The sequence below is a fragment of the Copadichromis virginalis genome, linkage group LG17, assembly GCF_057382275.1.
Source record: "Copadichromis virginalis isolate Kocher_CV1m ecotype Utaka linkage group LG17, C_Virginalis_male_GT1.1, whole genome shotgun sequence".
In the NCBI taxonomy this organism is placed as follows: Eukaryota; Metazoa; Chordata; class Actinopteri; order Cichliformes; family Cichlidae; genus Copadichromis; species Copadichromis virginalis.
Genome location: NC_140634.1, coordinates 1438428 through 1455797, shown reverse-complemented (window position 1 = coordinate 1455797; position 17370 = coordinate 1438428). Strand labels below are relative to the sequence as shown.

At 45.0% G+C, this 17370-nt stretch overlaps 1 protein-coding gene across 1 annotated transcript; it reads left to right on the top strand.

Moving 5' to 3' along the window:
- Nucleotides 1–2459: 2459 nt before the first annotated feature.
- On the top strand, nucleotides 2460–8624 carry net1 (neuroepithelial cell transforming 1). The gene is made up of 9 exons (XM_085436882.1): nucleotides 2460–2741; nucleotides 4971–5078; nucleotides 5176–5340; nucleotides 5545–5607; nucleotides 5832–6005; nucleotides 6105–6362; nucleotides 6448–6618; nucleotides 6763–6949; nucleotides 7036–8624. Exons 1-9 carry the CDS (start codon nucleotides 2649–2651, stop codon nucleotides 7464–7466), a joined length of 1650 nt encoding a protein of 549 aa, XP_085293008.1. The 5' UTR covers nucleotides 2460–2648; the 3' UTR covers nucleotides 7467–8624.
- The last annotated feature ends 8746 nt before the right edge of the window (nucleotides 8625–17370 follow it).

Below are 17370 nucleotides of genomic sequence, written 5' to 3'. Positions count from 1 at the left end.
ACTGCAAAAAACAAAAACAAAGACAGCGCAACAGAAAAGCACTGAGCACTGGAATGGACAGAAGCATGAACGGTCATTTTCCATATAGGGAATACATTTTAGGGGGATGTGTTCATGCCTCCAGTTTGCCACAGAATCAGAAACACTCGCTTTCTATTCCATCAGCAGAGGGCAGCAGCACCTTCCCCCTGTTCTCTTCTTACTTTGAATCACTCAGCAGTATTTCTGTGCCTGGAGCTTCCTGCTTTATGCCTTTCTGCAAGCTGTAATTAGGCTCTATGTGCTCTGCACTCACAGCTGCTGATGTGAAGTACAGGTTGAGCTCAGCCTCTTGAGGCCTCGGGGTTGTCTGTCCCTGGCACGACATAGGTTAGACAAAGGTGAAAGTGTGCAGAGCGGTGCATTACACACGCTACTGCACAACTCGGCGGGCTGCGCTCAGACAGGTTTTGGGAGTCACCACTGTACTCCAGCTGCAGCTCAGTCTGGTGTTGTTTTTACGGGGTCTGGACCAGACGTTCAGCTGATTCAGCCGAGGTCTCCCCGTAAGAGTGAGTAACAGCAGGACTGCACAGTGTCTACCACAGGCACACAGACTACACACAGACAGGTTTTATTAGAGCCTGCGTGACTCTTCTGTCTGCATAGTTTTCTCTGTGCTTTGCCATATAAACTATATGTGACAGTATAAACTCTCATTTTTAGCCTGAGACTGAAGTTACTCGGTACATGCTCATACTCCTCTTTGGTTGGAGGATCATCAGACTTCTGATTGCTGCGTCAACAAACCCAAAGACCAAGTGTTAACATCTCGACACCCCCATCAGGAGCATGCATGAAGCTTGTGGCTGGTTTCACACCTCTGTGTTGACCCAGGCGGATGAACAGAGTCCATTTGGGCAGGAAAACACAGGCTTCACAAGGTTGTCCTTCAGCCGTGTTCGCCTGTCGGATAAAATGTCCGTTTTCGATGTGCACATATGCATGAAAAGAGCCACGTGTTTGGCTTCTGCTTAGTTCTTTTGTCCTTACTGAAACTGGCAGCATGTTGCCACCCCCTCCCTTAATTAGAGCAATCAACATATGAGCTGCAGCGGTCCCCTGCCCCCACCCCCACCCCAGTGCTGCTCAATATCCCGGTTTCAGTTCAAACATCTGGCTGAGTGTGTCACAATGCTCCCTGCTGTTGATATGCAAATTGACCATCTCCTCAGTCCCAGTTCAGCTGATGAGACTGATAGGAAGACTTTCAAGCCAGAAGCAGAAACCACTGCCCCCATAATAGTTTGTTGATTGAAATCCATTAATCAAACCAAATCAATTAGTTTCAGCTTTTGTGGCACTTGATGGAAAGCTGAGTACGACCAAGCGTACGACCTTTTAATGTTTTTAATGACTTGATTAAGACTTTAATTAAAACATTCCTGTGACATTGAAACTGTAACTAAAACAGTGTTTATACTCTTTGATTTAGTGACGCAAACTAGCTACATGTGACACTTCTGAAAGCTAAATTTGATTCTTTTTAGGTTTTAATGTTTCCATTTATAATAATTAGCACTGAGAACTGTGATTGTCATGGTTTCTGTCAGTTAGGAGCAATGGTTGATATTTAAAATAACACGGATTCCAATGTTTTATCTTTTTACTGTCATTCTCTCTCTGTGCAGTGAAATCATGTCTTTATCATAGTAAGTTACTGTTTTAGTCTTTCAGCCCTTCATCAAACTGTCTTCACATGATAAGAGCCTCTGTCCTGTAGATGACTGAAGGTAAGGAGCTCAAGACTGATGGGATAACATGAAAAAATCAGCCTGTTTCCTGCCTCTGGCCCTTATCTTGATGAATTTGGTAAAAAGAAACAATGCCTCAGAGTATCCATCAGTTATTCAGCTAACGTATGTGCAGAACAGTGTAATTAATGAGCCCTGCTGCACAGATCGTGTCTCTCTTGGACATATTTTCTACTATTCGGTTAACTTTGGATTTAAAAGTAAAATCAGAAATCTGAACTAAATGTAGAAGAATGTAACAAATGGTTTGTCACTAGGTACCTTTATGATTAAGTAATGCTATTATGGGATCTACAGATGTAGCAAATCGTGGATCGGTAAACATATTGATAAACTATACAGCTGTAAATACTTTCCAGAAATGTGTCTTTAATTCAACGAATTCAGGCTCCATTGACTGAATTACAGAAACTAGCCCGTAGTATGGACCTGCTGTGTGTCCACCACACTTAGCAGTAACGTTTGCCCATCATTTTTACTTTTCATAGTAATATTTGGACTCGATAGAGCAGCAAAGCATGCGGGCAGCTATTTGTCTGCACTGAGTAGGAGCTGTTCAAAGGCTGAGCTGTTTCCTCAGGTAGACCCGTCCCTCTGTCCCTCCTCGGGACTCCTCCCCTGCATATATAGTCCTCCCCTCCTGCTCTGCCTCAGACCAAAGTTTAGAGCTGAGTGCGAGGCAGAGTGAGGAGGGAGCCCCATGCCAGAAAAAGCCAAACAGGGGGAAGGTGTATCTGTTCCGTCTTTTTACGTGCTTATAACTCTTGATTTTCTGCCACCTTTTTTCTCTCTGGTGTGGATTACTTGAAGCCAACTCGTGAGGATTAAAAGGATACTGTGTTTCTACTGAAAGATATGGTGGCTTACGATGAAGTGGGTAGCTTGGTGCCTATCAAACGGACTCTGCAAGTGACAGACTGCCAGAACCAGGCCAACAAGGAGTTAGAGGTGAGATGGCTGAAACTTTACTCTGTAAATGTTTGACCAGAGCTGCTGGAAATGAAGTCATAGTGTGGTGTTAGGTATCACACTGTGAGTCAATCAGCACCTAACCCTGGTTTTTATCTCACGTATGTACACAGTGTGTGTGTGTGTGTGTGTGTGTGTGTGTGTGTGTGTGTGTGTGTGTGCGCGCGCGCGTGCACAGAGACTTTGACCTTTGTTCCAGGGCACTTGGGACAATGCTTAAGATACTGTCAAACCCTGAAAAGTTAATCATTGGACTACACTGCACCTTTTTAGTTGTGAACAGTAACGACCTCCCCCACGCACGGCTGTGTATTCCCCCTGCTCTCGTACGCACCCCAGCAGACACCTCAGTCTCAGTGGGAAATGGGGAGATCAGGTCCATAGTGAGCACACAGAAGAGTACAGGAACAGTGAGACAGCAGGGGGTAGGGTCTCAGTAAACAACCAAGCATTCAAAGGGTAATGCGTTTTACAATGAAAGCAGCAGATATCGTAGGAAACCCAGGTGCTGTCTGTGTATTTCCCTGTGGCTGTGTGGCTTCACTGACAGTAAATCTCTGCAAAAGACAAGTCTGGAAACACTTCACGAATTGAGTCCTTTCTTTCAGTAGAACCCTGTATTTTCACTCTGTGCTGACTTTCTAAGTACCTCCGTCCTTTGATTTGTGCCTGTTCTTTTTTCCATCATTTTCTAAGCTGTAATCACAGGGACACATCTGGCACATGTGAGGTTACATCAAAGAGGAAGCACAGGGAGGGAGCTGAGAAAAGTTTGAGGTTGAAAGTTGAAGGAGGCTACATGTATATTATGTCTGGAGGGTTCGACTGACTGAGCCCAGATCTGAATGGTTTCCAGCCTGACTCGCTCTAATGCTACAGGACTGCCAGGAATAGCAGCATTCCCTGTTTAACTACTGATATACAAAGAGCAGGACGAGTGGCCTCTCATTATCCGCGTCCACAGCGCTTCATGGCCACTACGCTTTTCCACTATTTTCCCTCTGCCCCCCAAAAACACACCAAAAACTACTTGTTACCACTTATTTGTCCACAGATATGAACTGGTGATCACTTAGAGGGAGCCAAGTCTGGTAGCCACAGATAAGTTACAAAAAGAGGAAAGCAGTTGACATGTGGCCCCCGCCACTCGAGGGCTTGCTAAGTTCTCCGTGGAGAGTCTGACCGCAGCCACAGCAGACTGAGCTGTTCCACAGCTGCGTCCACAGAGACCGGAGCCTCAGTGGCTGTACTGTTTCCCACATTTGCTGAGCTGGGACAAAATCTCATTTGGTGTGCGTCAGGGAAACACAAGCGATGTGTTTTATCTTCAGAGGGCAAAACTGCATTACTGTCATGTTAAGATGTTACACTGCAGAAGAAAATGCAAATCGTGTGGAATTATAATCATTACCCTGCTGCTCTTTGATTCCTGTTTCTCCCAGCCTCGGGGCGGGTGAGGAGTTGTGTGTGTTTGGGGGGGTCACCTGCCCCAGGTGCAGTACTCTCTCACGCAAGGCTTGTTGAAGAGCGTGTTTCAACTCGCAGCCATAAATTGTGTGGTGTGCCCCATGCAGCGCTGCACTGCGTAAACACTTTGCTGTATTCCTGACTGCTGCTCCTTTTTCTTGCTCGTAGCAGCAGCACGCTGCCACGCAGCTCCATCCGTAAATCAGGAATCATTTACCCCAGTTTGAGCGATGCAGCAGATCCACTCTGTACTTGAGTTTTCGCTCTTGTCAGAGCAGATAGCAGCAGATTAGAGACACTGAACAGCTGAGAAGCACGGTCTCGTGCATTCCTGGCATTCCTCCAGACCCCCTTCCCCTCCAGATCAGCAGTGAGAGAGGGTCTTTGTGCTCAGTGGGCTGGCCTGGCTCAGGACTCTTCATATGATGGAGCCAACAGCTGCTGGAAGTGCTTCCTCCTCCTTAGTATCTCTGTCTGCCGCTCCGCCAGGCTGTCTGCCTGCGGCTTGACCTCGGCTCCAGCTGCTCGTCTTAAAGGAGGGACTAGAGTTCATAACCAGGATTTATGACGTGACTTGACGTGTTTTGTCACAAGGAAGTCTTTGCTGAGGTGTCACAGTTACTGATCGATTTGTTTTGATCTGCCTCTCTCGCACTTCAGACGTTCAGGGTTTTCAGACACGAGTTATGATAGAATAACTGCACGACTAACCTCCCCTTCTGTTTTTGCCTCCTTCTGCAGGAACCCAGCAACAAGCGCGTCCGTTCTCTCGGCAGGGTGACGTCGCTAGCCAACCTCATTTCTCCGGTAAAGAATGGGGCCGTCCGGCGCTTCGGCCAAACCATCCAGGTAAGCGCTCACGGCATCCAATGGAAACACAGCGCATTGGGGGGACAGGGACATCCCTTTCAACATGTCTAACATGTGGTGTTCTTTCTTTCTGAAGGCCTCTTTCCGGGGCGATGGCAAGTTGCCGGGCGTGCCCCAGAAGCCTTGCAGCAAGGCAGCGGCCCCCACACCACCTAAAAGGAGGAACAGCACCTTATGGTCCGAGACATTAGACATCCACCAGAAAGGAACTTTCTCCACCAAAGAGATCAAGCGGCAAGAGGTGAGTCCAGGAGTCCAGACAGGGATGAATTCTACATGCTTGCTAGACTAGTTCACACGTCTTTGTGTCAAATGGTTTAAATTGGACTAGAAGCCATTCAGCCATCTTGGCTAAGCTCACTATGGTTTAGGCTACGATGTAATGACAACCTGATTTACATGTTTACTAAAAAAACATCTGTCTGTGCCTTCTCCCATTCCTCAGGCCATATTTGAGCTGTTTCGTGGAGAACAGGATCTGATTGAGGACCTGCAGCTTGCACGCAAGGTTTGTAATTTTAAAAGCTCTGAGGCAGCGGGAGTACATATAAAGCAAACAGATTAAATCAGTCTGGCAGGCTTTGAATGCAGCACAGCCAGGAGCTATAAAAAGACAGGGATTGTTCCTCTGTCTTTTTTTTTTGTACCCCTAAAACTGTTGACCAAGATATTTTTAGTAGCCGCTCCCAAAGCTCTGCCCAGATATTACTGATCACTTTGCTCCATCCACAGGCATACCACGACCCGATGCTGAAGCTGTCCATCATGTCGGAGGAGGAGCTTACTCACATTTTCGGCAACTTGGATGCCTACATCCCACTGCACGAGGACCTTCTGGCGCAGCTCTCCAAAGCCACGGGGCCAGACGGGACCGTGGGCCAGATTGGGCAAATTGTTATTAGCTGGGTAAGTGTCTTTGACTTTTTGAGCCATCAAAAGCTTTTACGCTAGTAAAACCGTATTTTGAATTAGCAGTTAGATAAAGAGTCCCTCCTTCCTTTGCAGCTGCCCAGGCTCAATGCCTACAAAGACTACTGCAGTAACCAGCTGGCAGCCAAGGCGCTGCTGGACCAGAAGAAGCAAGACCCACGTGTGCAGGACTTCCTGCAGCGGTGCCTTGAGTCACCTTTTAGTCGGAAACTGGACCTGTGGAGCTTCCTGGACATTCCCAGATCCCGCCTGGTCAAGTACCCCCTACTGCTCAAGGAAATCCTGAGACACACTCCAGCAGAACACCCCGATGCTGCCAGCCTGCAGGAAGCTGTAAGTCCAGGAGACAAACTGGTTCAACACACTGATCCATCATAGTGCCTCTCCCATGTAATAATTAGGCTGCTTGTGTGTTCAGATCACTGTCATCCAGGGAGTTTTGTCTGACATCAACAAGAAGAAAGGGGAGTCCGAGTGCCAGTACTACATCGACAAGCTGGAGTATCTGGACGACAGGCAGAGGGACGCTCGCATCGAACGGTGCAAGAGTCTTCTGTGTCACGGGGAGCTGCGCAACAAGAGCGGCACGGTGAGCACAGCGCACACTTCCAAGTCGTCCTTCGGTGCTTCTCTTTGCATGTTAACACGAGGCTGCCGTCCCACATGAGGCGGGCTATGTGCTCAGATGATGCTCTGGTTTGAAAGTTTCTGTTTTTCCTGGAAATTCTTTCAGAAGCTGCACGTGTTCCTGTTCACCGACCTGCTGATCCTGACCCGCCCCGTCACCAGGAACGAGCGCCAGTGCTTCCAGGTGTACCGGCAGCCAATCGCAGTGCAGGATCTGGTGCTGGAGGACCTGCAAGATGGCGATGTCAGAATGGGCGGCTCTTTCAGAGGAGCCTTCAGCAATGCAGACAAAGGTAAGGCTCGTCCCAGAAAGTGTCCGCTAGTAGCCTGAGCAGCACTTTGCCCCCGTTCCTAATGACGCTCTCTGCTTTCTCTGCAGCCAAGAACATTTTCCGGGTACGTTCCCAAGACCCGAGCCAGGCACAGTCACACACTCTGCAGGTCAACGACGTCTTCCACAAGCAGCAGTGGCTCAACTGCCTCCGTAGTGCCATTGCCGTCCACCGGCCTCTGAGCGAGCCCTCCAGCCCCAGCCCGCCTACAGGCAGCGTCCATTCCAAGCGCCGCCCTTCCTCCGTTTCTGCCATCATCCACATGGAGGAAGCAGACGAGAACTACCCGCAGCCAGGCTCTCAGTCGGCCCCCGCCTCACTGTGCAACAGCCCCACCACGGCGTCCCCTTCGCCTCGCTCCCCGCCATCGTCCACGACGTCCGTGTCATCGACGTCATCCTCACCCACGACACATAAAACCAAAAAGGACAAGAAGGCTCTGTGTTCTTTAGGGAAGAGAAAAGAGACGATGGTGTGAGGTGGAGCGTTGGTAGAGAACGTGAATGGACCTCTTTGTTTTTCCTGTACATAAAACAGCACAGCACATTTATGAGTGTCTGCGTGTTATTACAGCAGTGTTCTGTTACTGTCCTCCTTGGCAGCTATTTACCTTACTCCTCCATCCAAGTGCATCCCATAGAGACACAGTATTCTGGAGGGGGGTGCACGTGGTTCAGCTCTAAAAGGGAAGCATGACAAGAAGTAAACCCACGGTTCACACTCGGTGTGGCCAGTTTGCTGAGTTCTTGAAGAAAGAGTTGGTGCATCAGATCCTGTTTACTATAAAGTTCATATTTAAACATTCTTTTAGACCTTTCTTTGGGGGATAATACACTTTATATTTTCAGATCTATCCTAGTATTGTTTTAGGTATTGTAAAGCAGCAGAGTTTTAGCTGTTAGGGCAGGTTTTTGAACATTTGCCGATGTCAAGGTGAAAGACAAAAAGCCAAACCCCAAAAAGGTGAGGTGTACCACACAAACAGATTTCTGTCATAGTTGGGTTTTTAGACTGAGCAGAAGATGTCTTATTTTTATACATTCCTTAAATAACAGATGCTAGAAGCCAGACATTATTTTATTTTATTTACTACAGAGGCATTAATTTAATTCCAGAACAGATGATATGTCAGCAAAAAACCGTGATGAAATCATATCGCAGATGAGATGATGAGTTTTGTTTAAGACAAAATTTTGAACTGAGCCACGTTGGTTTCTTAAAAAGCTGATTCCTGAGAATGAGGCGGATCACTTTTCAGTGTAGGATCTTGCATGGAGCTTTAGTTGTGGACGCCGCTTGCACCTGAAGAGGCGGCATGATGTATGCAACTGTCCCGAGGGACGGGACTAAGCGACGATGAAAGTTGTTGAAGGCAGAAGAGAACGAAGACGAGAACGTTTAGGAAGTGAAACGCTCAGTGTGACATGTGTAACTCCCGTCATCTGCTCAGGTGGATGGGGAATGTTGCTCATGGATGGAAAGAAATGAAAGGAAACTGTACGTAGGGGAAGGCAGATGAGGAAGGATTGGGAAAGTGACTACAGGATTTGGCTGGTTGTTGAGATGAAAACGAGTGAAACGGCAATTTGATGTAATTAAAAGAACAATAAAGATCTGTGTAAGATTTGCAACTGAACCTTTGACTCCATGTCTTTATTATTCACTTTGTTTCAAACATGAACTCGTAGCTGGAGCTTTTAGGAAAAGCACTTATTCGCTTTCCTGCCAAGCTAGACAAGACGATAGAGCGCTTGGATCTGCTGCTAAATATAAAGCTATCCGATTGTTAAGTGATGACGTGACGAATCCTACTTCCGGGTCTAAAGTAGTCTGCGTTTAATATGGCTTTTGTGTTGTTAACATGTTTAATGTTTTGTATTTTCTTCTATTTAATCTCAAAAAGCTCCTAAAACAGTCAGTGATCGCTGTTGACCTCCCTCGGCTTTTATTACCGCTAATCATTTATTTAAGCTCAGTTTTTAAAACCTTAGGATGTAACTACAGCCCAGCCCATGCAGCAGTATATGAATGACTAACCTCGTATTGTGGATGGATTATCTCAGTTGTTCTCCTGGCTGAAGTTTGGTCCTTTTACAGCATCCTGCCATGCGATTACATTTGTTCCTGACCACCGAGAACACTCACGTTAACTTTTATCGAGTGGAAAAAAAAGTTAGCTTGTTTATATTATGCTAACATAGCTGTGTCGCTAGCGGTCACGTAGCACATCATTATATACCAGCTAGCCAAACTTCAGTAACCCTACAAACGTCACTGCTGTTTAGTTTTCTGTCTTCATTTATGCTGGAAGTGATAGCAGAGCTGTACGTTTTAATTTGTTTCCAAAACCCCGCAGTCAGGACATGCTATATTGTATTTAGATAGAAGCTAGCGAGCTAACTTCCTGCTAACTTCTAACTCCGTTAAATGTCATAAATTCCGTTTTCATGGATGCCTGGATGTTAAACTCAGTTGTTACACCTGGTAGAGCAGACACTGATCATTTTATTAAAGATGAAAGACTTTAGACAGTTTTTCAACTCTCAGTAATGCCACAGTGATCGTTTGATATATGGACCTGCAGCGGAGTTTAGACCCAGACACGGCTAGTGACGTCAGACTGAACAACCGGATTGGCTGCAGCTCATTAGCTTCAGTTGCCAAAAATGGGAAAGGGTAACTGTCCAAGTCTCAAGCACCAAACACACAGACTGCTGAAGACACTGGGCTTTAAAAGCTAAAGCACAACTGTCAAAACTCTGGACCGGTTTCAAAATAAAATAACTTCCTGTTTAGCAAAACTGACTGGAGGCTAGTTTTAAACTAAGCTTTCAAAATAAACAGGTACAAGTGGCTGCTAGTTTTCAAATTGAGCAAAGACAACAAGCAGCTGGATTTCATACTAAACTAACTACATGTCTTTGAATCAGGCAAAGCTAAACTGCGTTCTAGTTTTCAGAATAAGCCAACACGCCGCTACATTTCCACACTAAAATAAATAAAAATGGTAAATGGCCTGTATTTATATAGCACTTTACTAGTCCCTAAGGACCCCAAAGCGCTTTACATATCCAGTCATTCACACACACATTCACACACTGGTGATGGCAGCTACATTGTAGCCACAGCCACCCTGGGGCGCACTGACAGAGGCGAGGCTGCCAGACACTGGCGCCACCGGGCCCTCTGACCACCACCAGTAGGCAACGGGTGAAGTGTCTTGCCCAAGGACACAACGACCGAGACTGTCCAAGCCGGGGCTCGAACCGGCAACCTTCTGATTACAAGGCGAACTCCCAACTCTTGAGCCACAATCGCCCCAATACATTGGCTCTGCTGTAGTGTCTGCTAGTTTTAATACCGAGCCAACCAGCTATGGTTTGAAGTTAATATCTAATGGTCAGGATACGTGTGTAGACCAGGGGTTGTAACCTACAACATGAAAAGAGCCAGTTTAGCCCCACCCCCACACACAGGTGACAGGTGAGACAGATGACCATCTCATCAGGACAGGATGAATTAATACATATAGTAAAGTACATTTTGCATATATATACTTATTATATATAGTATCTGTACTAAGAGGGTTAGGGTTAACTTGTGATCCACGTGCAGCAGCGCCCATGAGGCTCACAAACCTAAATGCATGTAGGCTGCAAGTATGCAATGCATACTTTATTAACCCCCACAGGGAAATTAGCCCTCTGCATTTAACCCATTCACTCAGTGAAGCAGTGGGCAGCCACCTATCCGTGGAGCAGTGTGTAGGGACGGTACCTTGCTCAGGGGTATCTCAGGGTAACCATTTAGTGGATTCTAACCTCCGACCTTCCGATCATGTGGGGATCACTCTACCTACTGAGCTATCCCTGCCCCACACAGGCACACAGTTGTATTGCATTTCTATTATATTTTATTCATTTGCATTTTTTATTTTTTATCATAATTAAAGATAGCATGCATGTCATCAGTGGAATGGGCGTTATGACTCAAGATTCTGAATCCAGGTTTGCCAAAAGGACACGAAGGAGATTTTATGACCATGTTTAGCTCTCGACTGTTTGTTCCATGCAGGTGCCAGGACAAACATCTCCAGTCAAGACATTTGTCAGCCTGCTTCCCAAACTGCAGCGTGCTAGCTTATCCTAGCTGGTGATTTGTTGAGTCTTTATCAGGAAAAGCACTTGTCTTTTTCAGGTCTCTTATTCTTATTTGGAAAGCATAACAAAAGGTCCCCAACGGCCTTTTTAAGAAAATGATTTCAATATTCAAGACTTGCTTCATTTGTGATAATAAACAATGGTTATATTGATAACTACAGAGAAAATGAAAAGAGATGTCTTCATTTTAGACATCACCGTGAACTGTTTAACTCTGAGATGAGAGTTTTTTCTTCCTTTAATTTGTCCACTTGGCAGACGACGGTGCTTGCAATTTTATTGAGTAATGGTCTTACATCTGCTCCTCAGAGCATTCTCCAAACATTTGCTCATGCTCTCCACAGTCATTTTACTAGAATAACAGTTGATCAGCATTATAGCAAGCGTCTCAGATGCTGTTAGGCTGAAAAGGGTGGCTGGAGCTCAGGAGGTAGAGCAGGGCATCTGCTGATCGGAAGGTTGGTGGTTCAATCCCTGGCTGCCTCTAGTCTGCAGGCCAAATATCCTAGGGCAAGGTATTAACCCAAAGCTGCTTCTATCAGAATGTGAATGGTAGTTAGCAGGCACTCAACAGAAGACAGTGAAAGTGTTATGTTGCTTTTAACTTTTTCTCACCTGTTCCTTATAGACGTCTCCATGATCTGCATCCATCTGATCCTATCATCCATGAACTTCCTCTCGAGTCCTCCTGTCCTTTCCCCCCTGCCTCGCAGCTCTCACCCAGAGCTCGTCGCAGCAGGCAGCTGCAGAACGTTTGTTCCTGTTAAAAGGAGTTTTTCTTTCCCACTGTTACCAAGAGTATTATACATACATTACAGTATTATACATACTGCCTATGGTAAGTATGTATAATATAAATGGATTTGGTCCTAGCACAGAACCCTGTGGAACTCCATCATCAGTGTGCTGTAAAGAAGACCCACTGTACATGTCCAAACCCTCTGTAACAGCACCCAACCTCAGCTGCCCCTCACACAGACTAGACTCTCCAACTCTCCACCTTCAGCTCAGCTTACTTCCACACAGGGCCACAGAAGATTAGATATTCAAAGTAAATATTGAAATTTTTTTTATGATTTCAATCATTAACGTGAGACAAATATTCAAAAAACAAATAAATCAGGAAGGCAGTGAACACTTTTTCATGGCACCTCAGTTGGTTTTAAATATCACGTTTGTTCTGGTAACCAAGTCGTAAAATGATGTCTCCTCTATTCATAAACCTGGTCAGCAGATATAAGAAACGCCTCTCCTCAGTGTTTTTGTTTAATCGTCGTTGTGTATTGTCAGTAAAGGTTGAAAAGGCAAACACAACAATCAACAAAATAATATCTGTGCTGCTATGATTGTACTGTAAAGTCCAGCCCACCGGCCAGGCCGGGCACCAGGATGAAATGACTCAGGTACAGGTACAATGCAGAGGAGGGTTACGGCAAACACTTCCTCGTGGTCTTTCATGTGTTCACGTGTCAGGCCATGACCATTGGCAAAGCCTTCTCTTGTCCCCTCCACCATGTAAGTCACTGGGAGCAAAGCTAACGAGAGGGAAAATAAAACTGGTCTGCCTGGACACCTGGACGGGTTTTCATTAGCAACGAACATGATTGGAAACGCAGACAGGAAGACGGAAAACTGGACCTGAATGATGAGAAAAACTCCAGTAGATGTCTAGAACAGACATGTTAATGACAATTATTATGTTAAACCTCGTCTTTGGCTCCACAACCCATCTTTACCATACTGAGCAGTGGCTGTATTGTTGCACGCTAGACCACCACGTCTGCAGTTTAATTTATAGACCTACTGAAATAGATTCAACCTCACTGTAAAAACCAATCTACCCACAGGTCCAGGAGTTGAATGAGCCCATAACCACCCCTGCCTAATATACGGTTAGATCTTCACATGCTACAAAAACATGTCCAACCTACCGATGCATGGTCTGTAGGGGACATCTGAGGCTAGTGTGCAGTATCTGGCACACAATGGCAGCAGATCCGTTGCTCCTATAAGTTGGAGCCACTGTGAATCAGGCTGTCCTCCAGCATCCTGTTAGCAGTTTATGGTTTGTCCCTCCACAGACTGCTGCTGGTCACAGCTCTCTATAACCTCGCTCCTTTGGAGACACGCCCAGCGCTCATCAGAGTTACTAAGTCTTTATTCCATTCAATTCAAAACTTTATTGTCCCACAAGGAGAAGTTAGTTTAGCAGCGAGGGAAACAAGGAGATGGGCTGCAGTAGGGATAAAAGGAGAAACCCGGAGTCTTTTGGTCCTCACAGGTAAAACGATGGCCACAGGGCAACAAGTCAGACTCACTGTGAAGTTGATGGTTGAAACAATTAACATAGAGGAGCCTTCCTCAGCACATGCTTGATGGCCAAAAGCCCGTCTTGCCAACACCCTGAGAGTTTGCTGAGTCGTGTTCCCAAACCTGCAGATAACAGATTCAATAAAATGTCTGTAACATTTCAGAGACACTAACAGATCCCATTCTCCTTAACAAGAACAGTCTTTGCTGATCGTTTTGGTAGTTTCATCAAGAACAGCCCCCGTACCCGTAACTGTCCACCTGATAGCAGGCGATGAGCTGTAAGACTTCCTGAAATCAATGATCATGTCTTTTGTTTTTGACTCATTAAGTTTCCAAGCATCCAACAACATGCAAACTACAAGAACTGACTGCTGACTGCATGTGTGTCCAGAGTTACACACACTGACTTTGCCTTTATGACTTAATACACCACACACTTACTGCTATAAGGTGACTGCTGTTGGTTCCACCTTGACAGGTGGAGCCTGAGCGTCAGACCAATGCACACTGGCTGCTATGAGCCTGTGTTTCAGCACATACAGTCACAGTGCTGTGTCTGCTGTTTATTCATGGTGGTTAACAAACATCACATGAACTATCTGCCTGTAACTCTAAGAGTAGAACAACAACAACACTCAGAGTTTGTTCTTTGACTGTGGTTCAAAGTCCATAAACAAAGATTATATATGAGACCACTTGAAAACTCACCAAACAGTTGACTGAACACGGACTGCTTTGTTCACCCCTATTAAATCAACCCTGGTGTGATTAAGGCAACTTTCCATCCAAATAAATGCAAACCGTGGTTGTTAACTGATGTTTGGAGGCGTCTGCTTAACCACAGTGTTGATTACGTAGCTGACGTTGACTTTAAAATGTAACACTTTATTAATTCAGCTGCTACTGTTGTGCAGCAGCGCTCGTTATCCAGTAGCAAAATAAGAGAGCCAGGCACGAGCTCGTCAGGTTCCTCTCTGTACTACACCACAAGTGTCTCTCTCACCACTTCATCTGTGCTGTAGAAAGACCTTTGGGCTGATTATTGATGGATGCAGACAGCTGAACCTCCTGTCAGTGAGTCGTCAGCACTCATCTCCTTCCTCCAAACACTCCCCAAACACACCCTGAAAGTCTGCACTGCATGCGGCTTCATAATTAGAGCTGCCCCGTGGCCTTAGCCAGGCAAAGAGGTTTAGATAAACTGGAAGGAAGGAGGAACTTCCCTTTATTGATCTAATTCAAACACAAGCAACAGATGTGACAATGAGCTGGAATGACAAACATTTGTGTGGCGCCGGGTGAGACAATAACAGTAAATTAGTGGATTTAATTAATCTTGTATCCTAGGCAAACACAGTGCACGCTCTTATATAGGAAATGTTCTTATCTAATGCAATCACAGCATGTTTAAATGTTGGAGGTCTGAGTTATTATAGGTGGTAACCCTAACTCTATGTTTTAGGAGAGGTGGGGAAAGTGTTTGATATTTCTCAGAGTAATTGTTTCTGTGTTCTTTGCTCTTTCGTAGTGCCCACGTCTTTGATAACCATGATGTAAAATTCCATACTCCAAGTCCTCCACAGCGTAAATAGATGTGGCTTTCTGTCTTGTCAGTCATACCAGCTTCAATAAGGTGAAAGGTCAAGCTTGTTTTGCAGGCCTCAGGTGACCTGCAGAACAGTTGTTGCAACTTTAAGGTGGACCTGTTCTGGTCATTTCAGCTGTTTAATGTTTGGCTATTTTGTTTCCTTTCCCTTTAGGTCAACTTTCTTCTAACCAGAAGGTTTGGCATCCTTCCAGTGTATTTGTCTCCTGTGGATACAGAATTAAAACAAACATTGTGACACAATAAATGTAGGCAGTATAAAGTTTTATGTGTCTTTACTTGTTTTCCTTTAGCAGCAAACTGCAGATAAGGACAAAATAACTATTTATACCACCAAGACATGAGACGGGTATATAAAAGTTATCACAGCAAAAACAGAAACCGACTGTGATGTTGCAGAACAAGAAAAATCATTATGTTCTGAATCATTTTGACCCATTTTTGTGAATTCATTTAGTTTCTGTGTTTAAATTTCACAGCACAGCTTACTTTTGAAAAACTACATTTCCATGGGGGCCAATAATTCCATTCTCATCTGTGCAGCTTCACCCTCACAGCATGTCTTCATCCTGTCTTCCTTCTCTCACCCCAACCAATCACAGCAGATGGCCCCGCCCCTCCCTGAGCCTGGTTCTGCCGGAGGTTTCTTCCTGTTAAAAGGGAGTTTTTCCTTCCCACTGTCGCCAAAGTGCTTGTTCATAGGGGGTCATATGAATTATACATACTCTGCATGTATTATTGTAGGGTCTACCTTACAATATAAAGCTCCTTGAGGTGACTGTTGTTGTGATTTGGTGCCATATAAATAAAATTGAATTGAAATGCATCTGTAGCTGTTATGCTAATTCTGGCACATTTATATTTATTCAACACCTGAGCAAAAACACCAAGTTGTGTTGTTGCTAAACATTATGAAAATTAGAGGTTATTTATAAAAATAGTTATAATCATACAGTGTGATGCCTCAATCAGCCAGAACACAATAGAAAAGTTCCTGGTTTGGTCAAGTACTGAGGATAAGGCAGAAACATGAGTGTTGCCATCTTGTTGTGGAACAGCATGGAAAGGTTATTTAGGGAATAACAGCTGGGATGAAGGCCAGTGTAAACTTCCATAAAACTGCTGGTGCTGCCATTGGAGGAAATTGTTGACAAACATGCAACAACTGCTTTGAAAAAACACATCCAGTAAAAACAAAGGAGAGCGATGTGAGAAAGATTTAAGGCCAACAAGCTGCAGCAAGCTTCATAGGGCACCAAAGGGCACTGCAGCTTGTTCGAGGGCCTCAGTGAGTGCTGGTGGACCATGTGGGCGATGAATTCATTTACTCATGCATGGTAAAAAGGCCACGCAAAAAGATCATATAACAGAGAGACTGTCTGTGGGATTAACATCCAGATATGCGATGGCTTACTAGCTCCTCTGTGTGTAACTCTAATCGTTTTTATTACTTCTGGTTTAGATGTTAAAAGCAGTGGAAATTCCTTGGATATGAGACCTTCAGATCAGTTTAACAAAATCCTCACCCAATAACACAACAAGCTCCAGGCACAATCTGACCAGCAAAGGACATCTGGATGAAGTCTGTTTACAGCGCCTCTCCATCAAACCTGTGTTTATGTCAAAATACTTTGTGTTCTGCTCGTTCAGGCAGACCAGGCACTCATTCAACCATCAGTCACACATTGCTAAAGGGTCAACCTGTCAGCGCAGTGTATCTTCCTTCAGTCAAACACCACCTTGACTCACAGATTTCATTTTGACTCCTTTTGATGGCTGCTAAGAAAACATCCTTTAATGGCTCCCTGGAACTTCCAGTTTGTTTTTCCATAGGGTGATGGAAGTGTTATTGTCCGGGTAGGTTATTATAAAATAAAAGCAGTTGTCAGTGGGACACGAGAGAAGCCTGTGTTAGACATCAACCCGTGTGTGTCTTAGCATAAATGGTGAAAATGTAGCTAAAGGTAGCTAAAAGAAACCATACCTTTGCTCCATTGCTCAGGCTCCACGTCTATACATGTTTCCAATGTTCTCTTTGTTTTTATCACTTTTCAAGATAATTCATGCATGACCTTTAAAACTAAAAAGAATTGTAGGAGAAGCTATATGCTACCTATGTAACTGAGGCCGAGCTGTGTTGGACCCAGGGACAGTTTTGTACGTTGTATTTTGCACACACTTCCTCTATGAACTATGCAAACAGTGCAGAGCAGCTTGGTTCCTCGTGGAAGAAACCATTTTAAGGGTCTGCCACAAACACGAGGCATCATTTTGTAATAATTTTTCCATTTCTTCTGAATCCA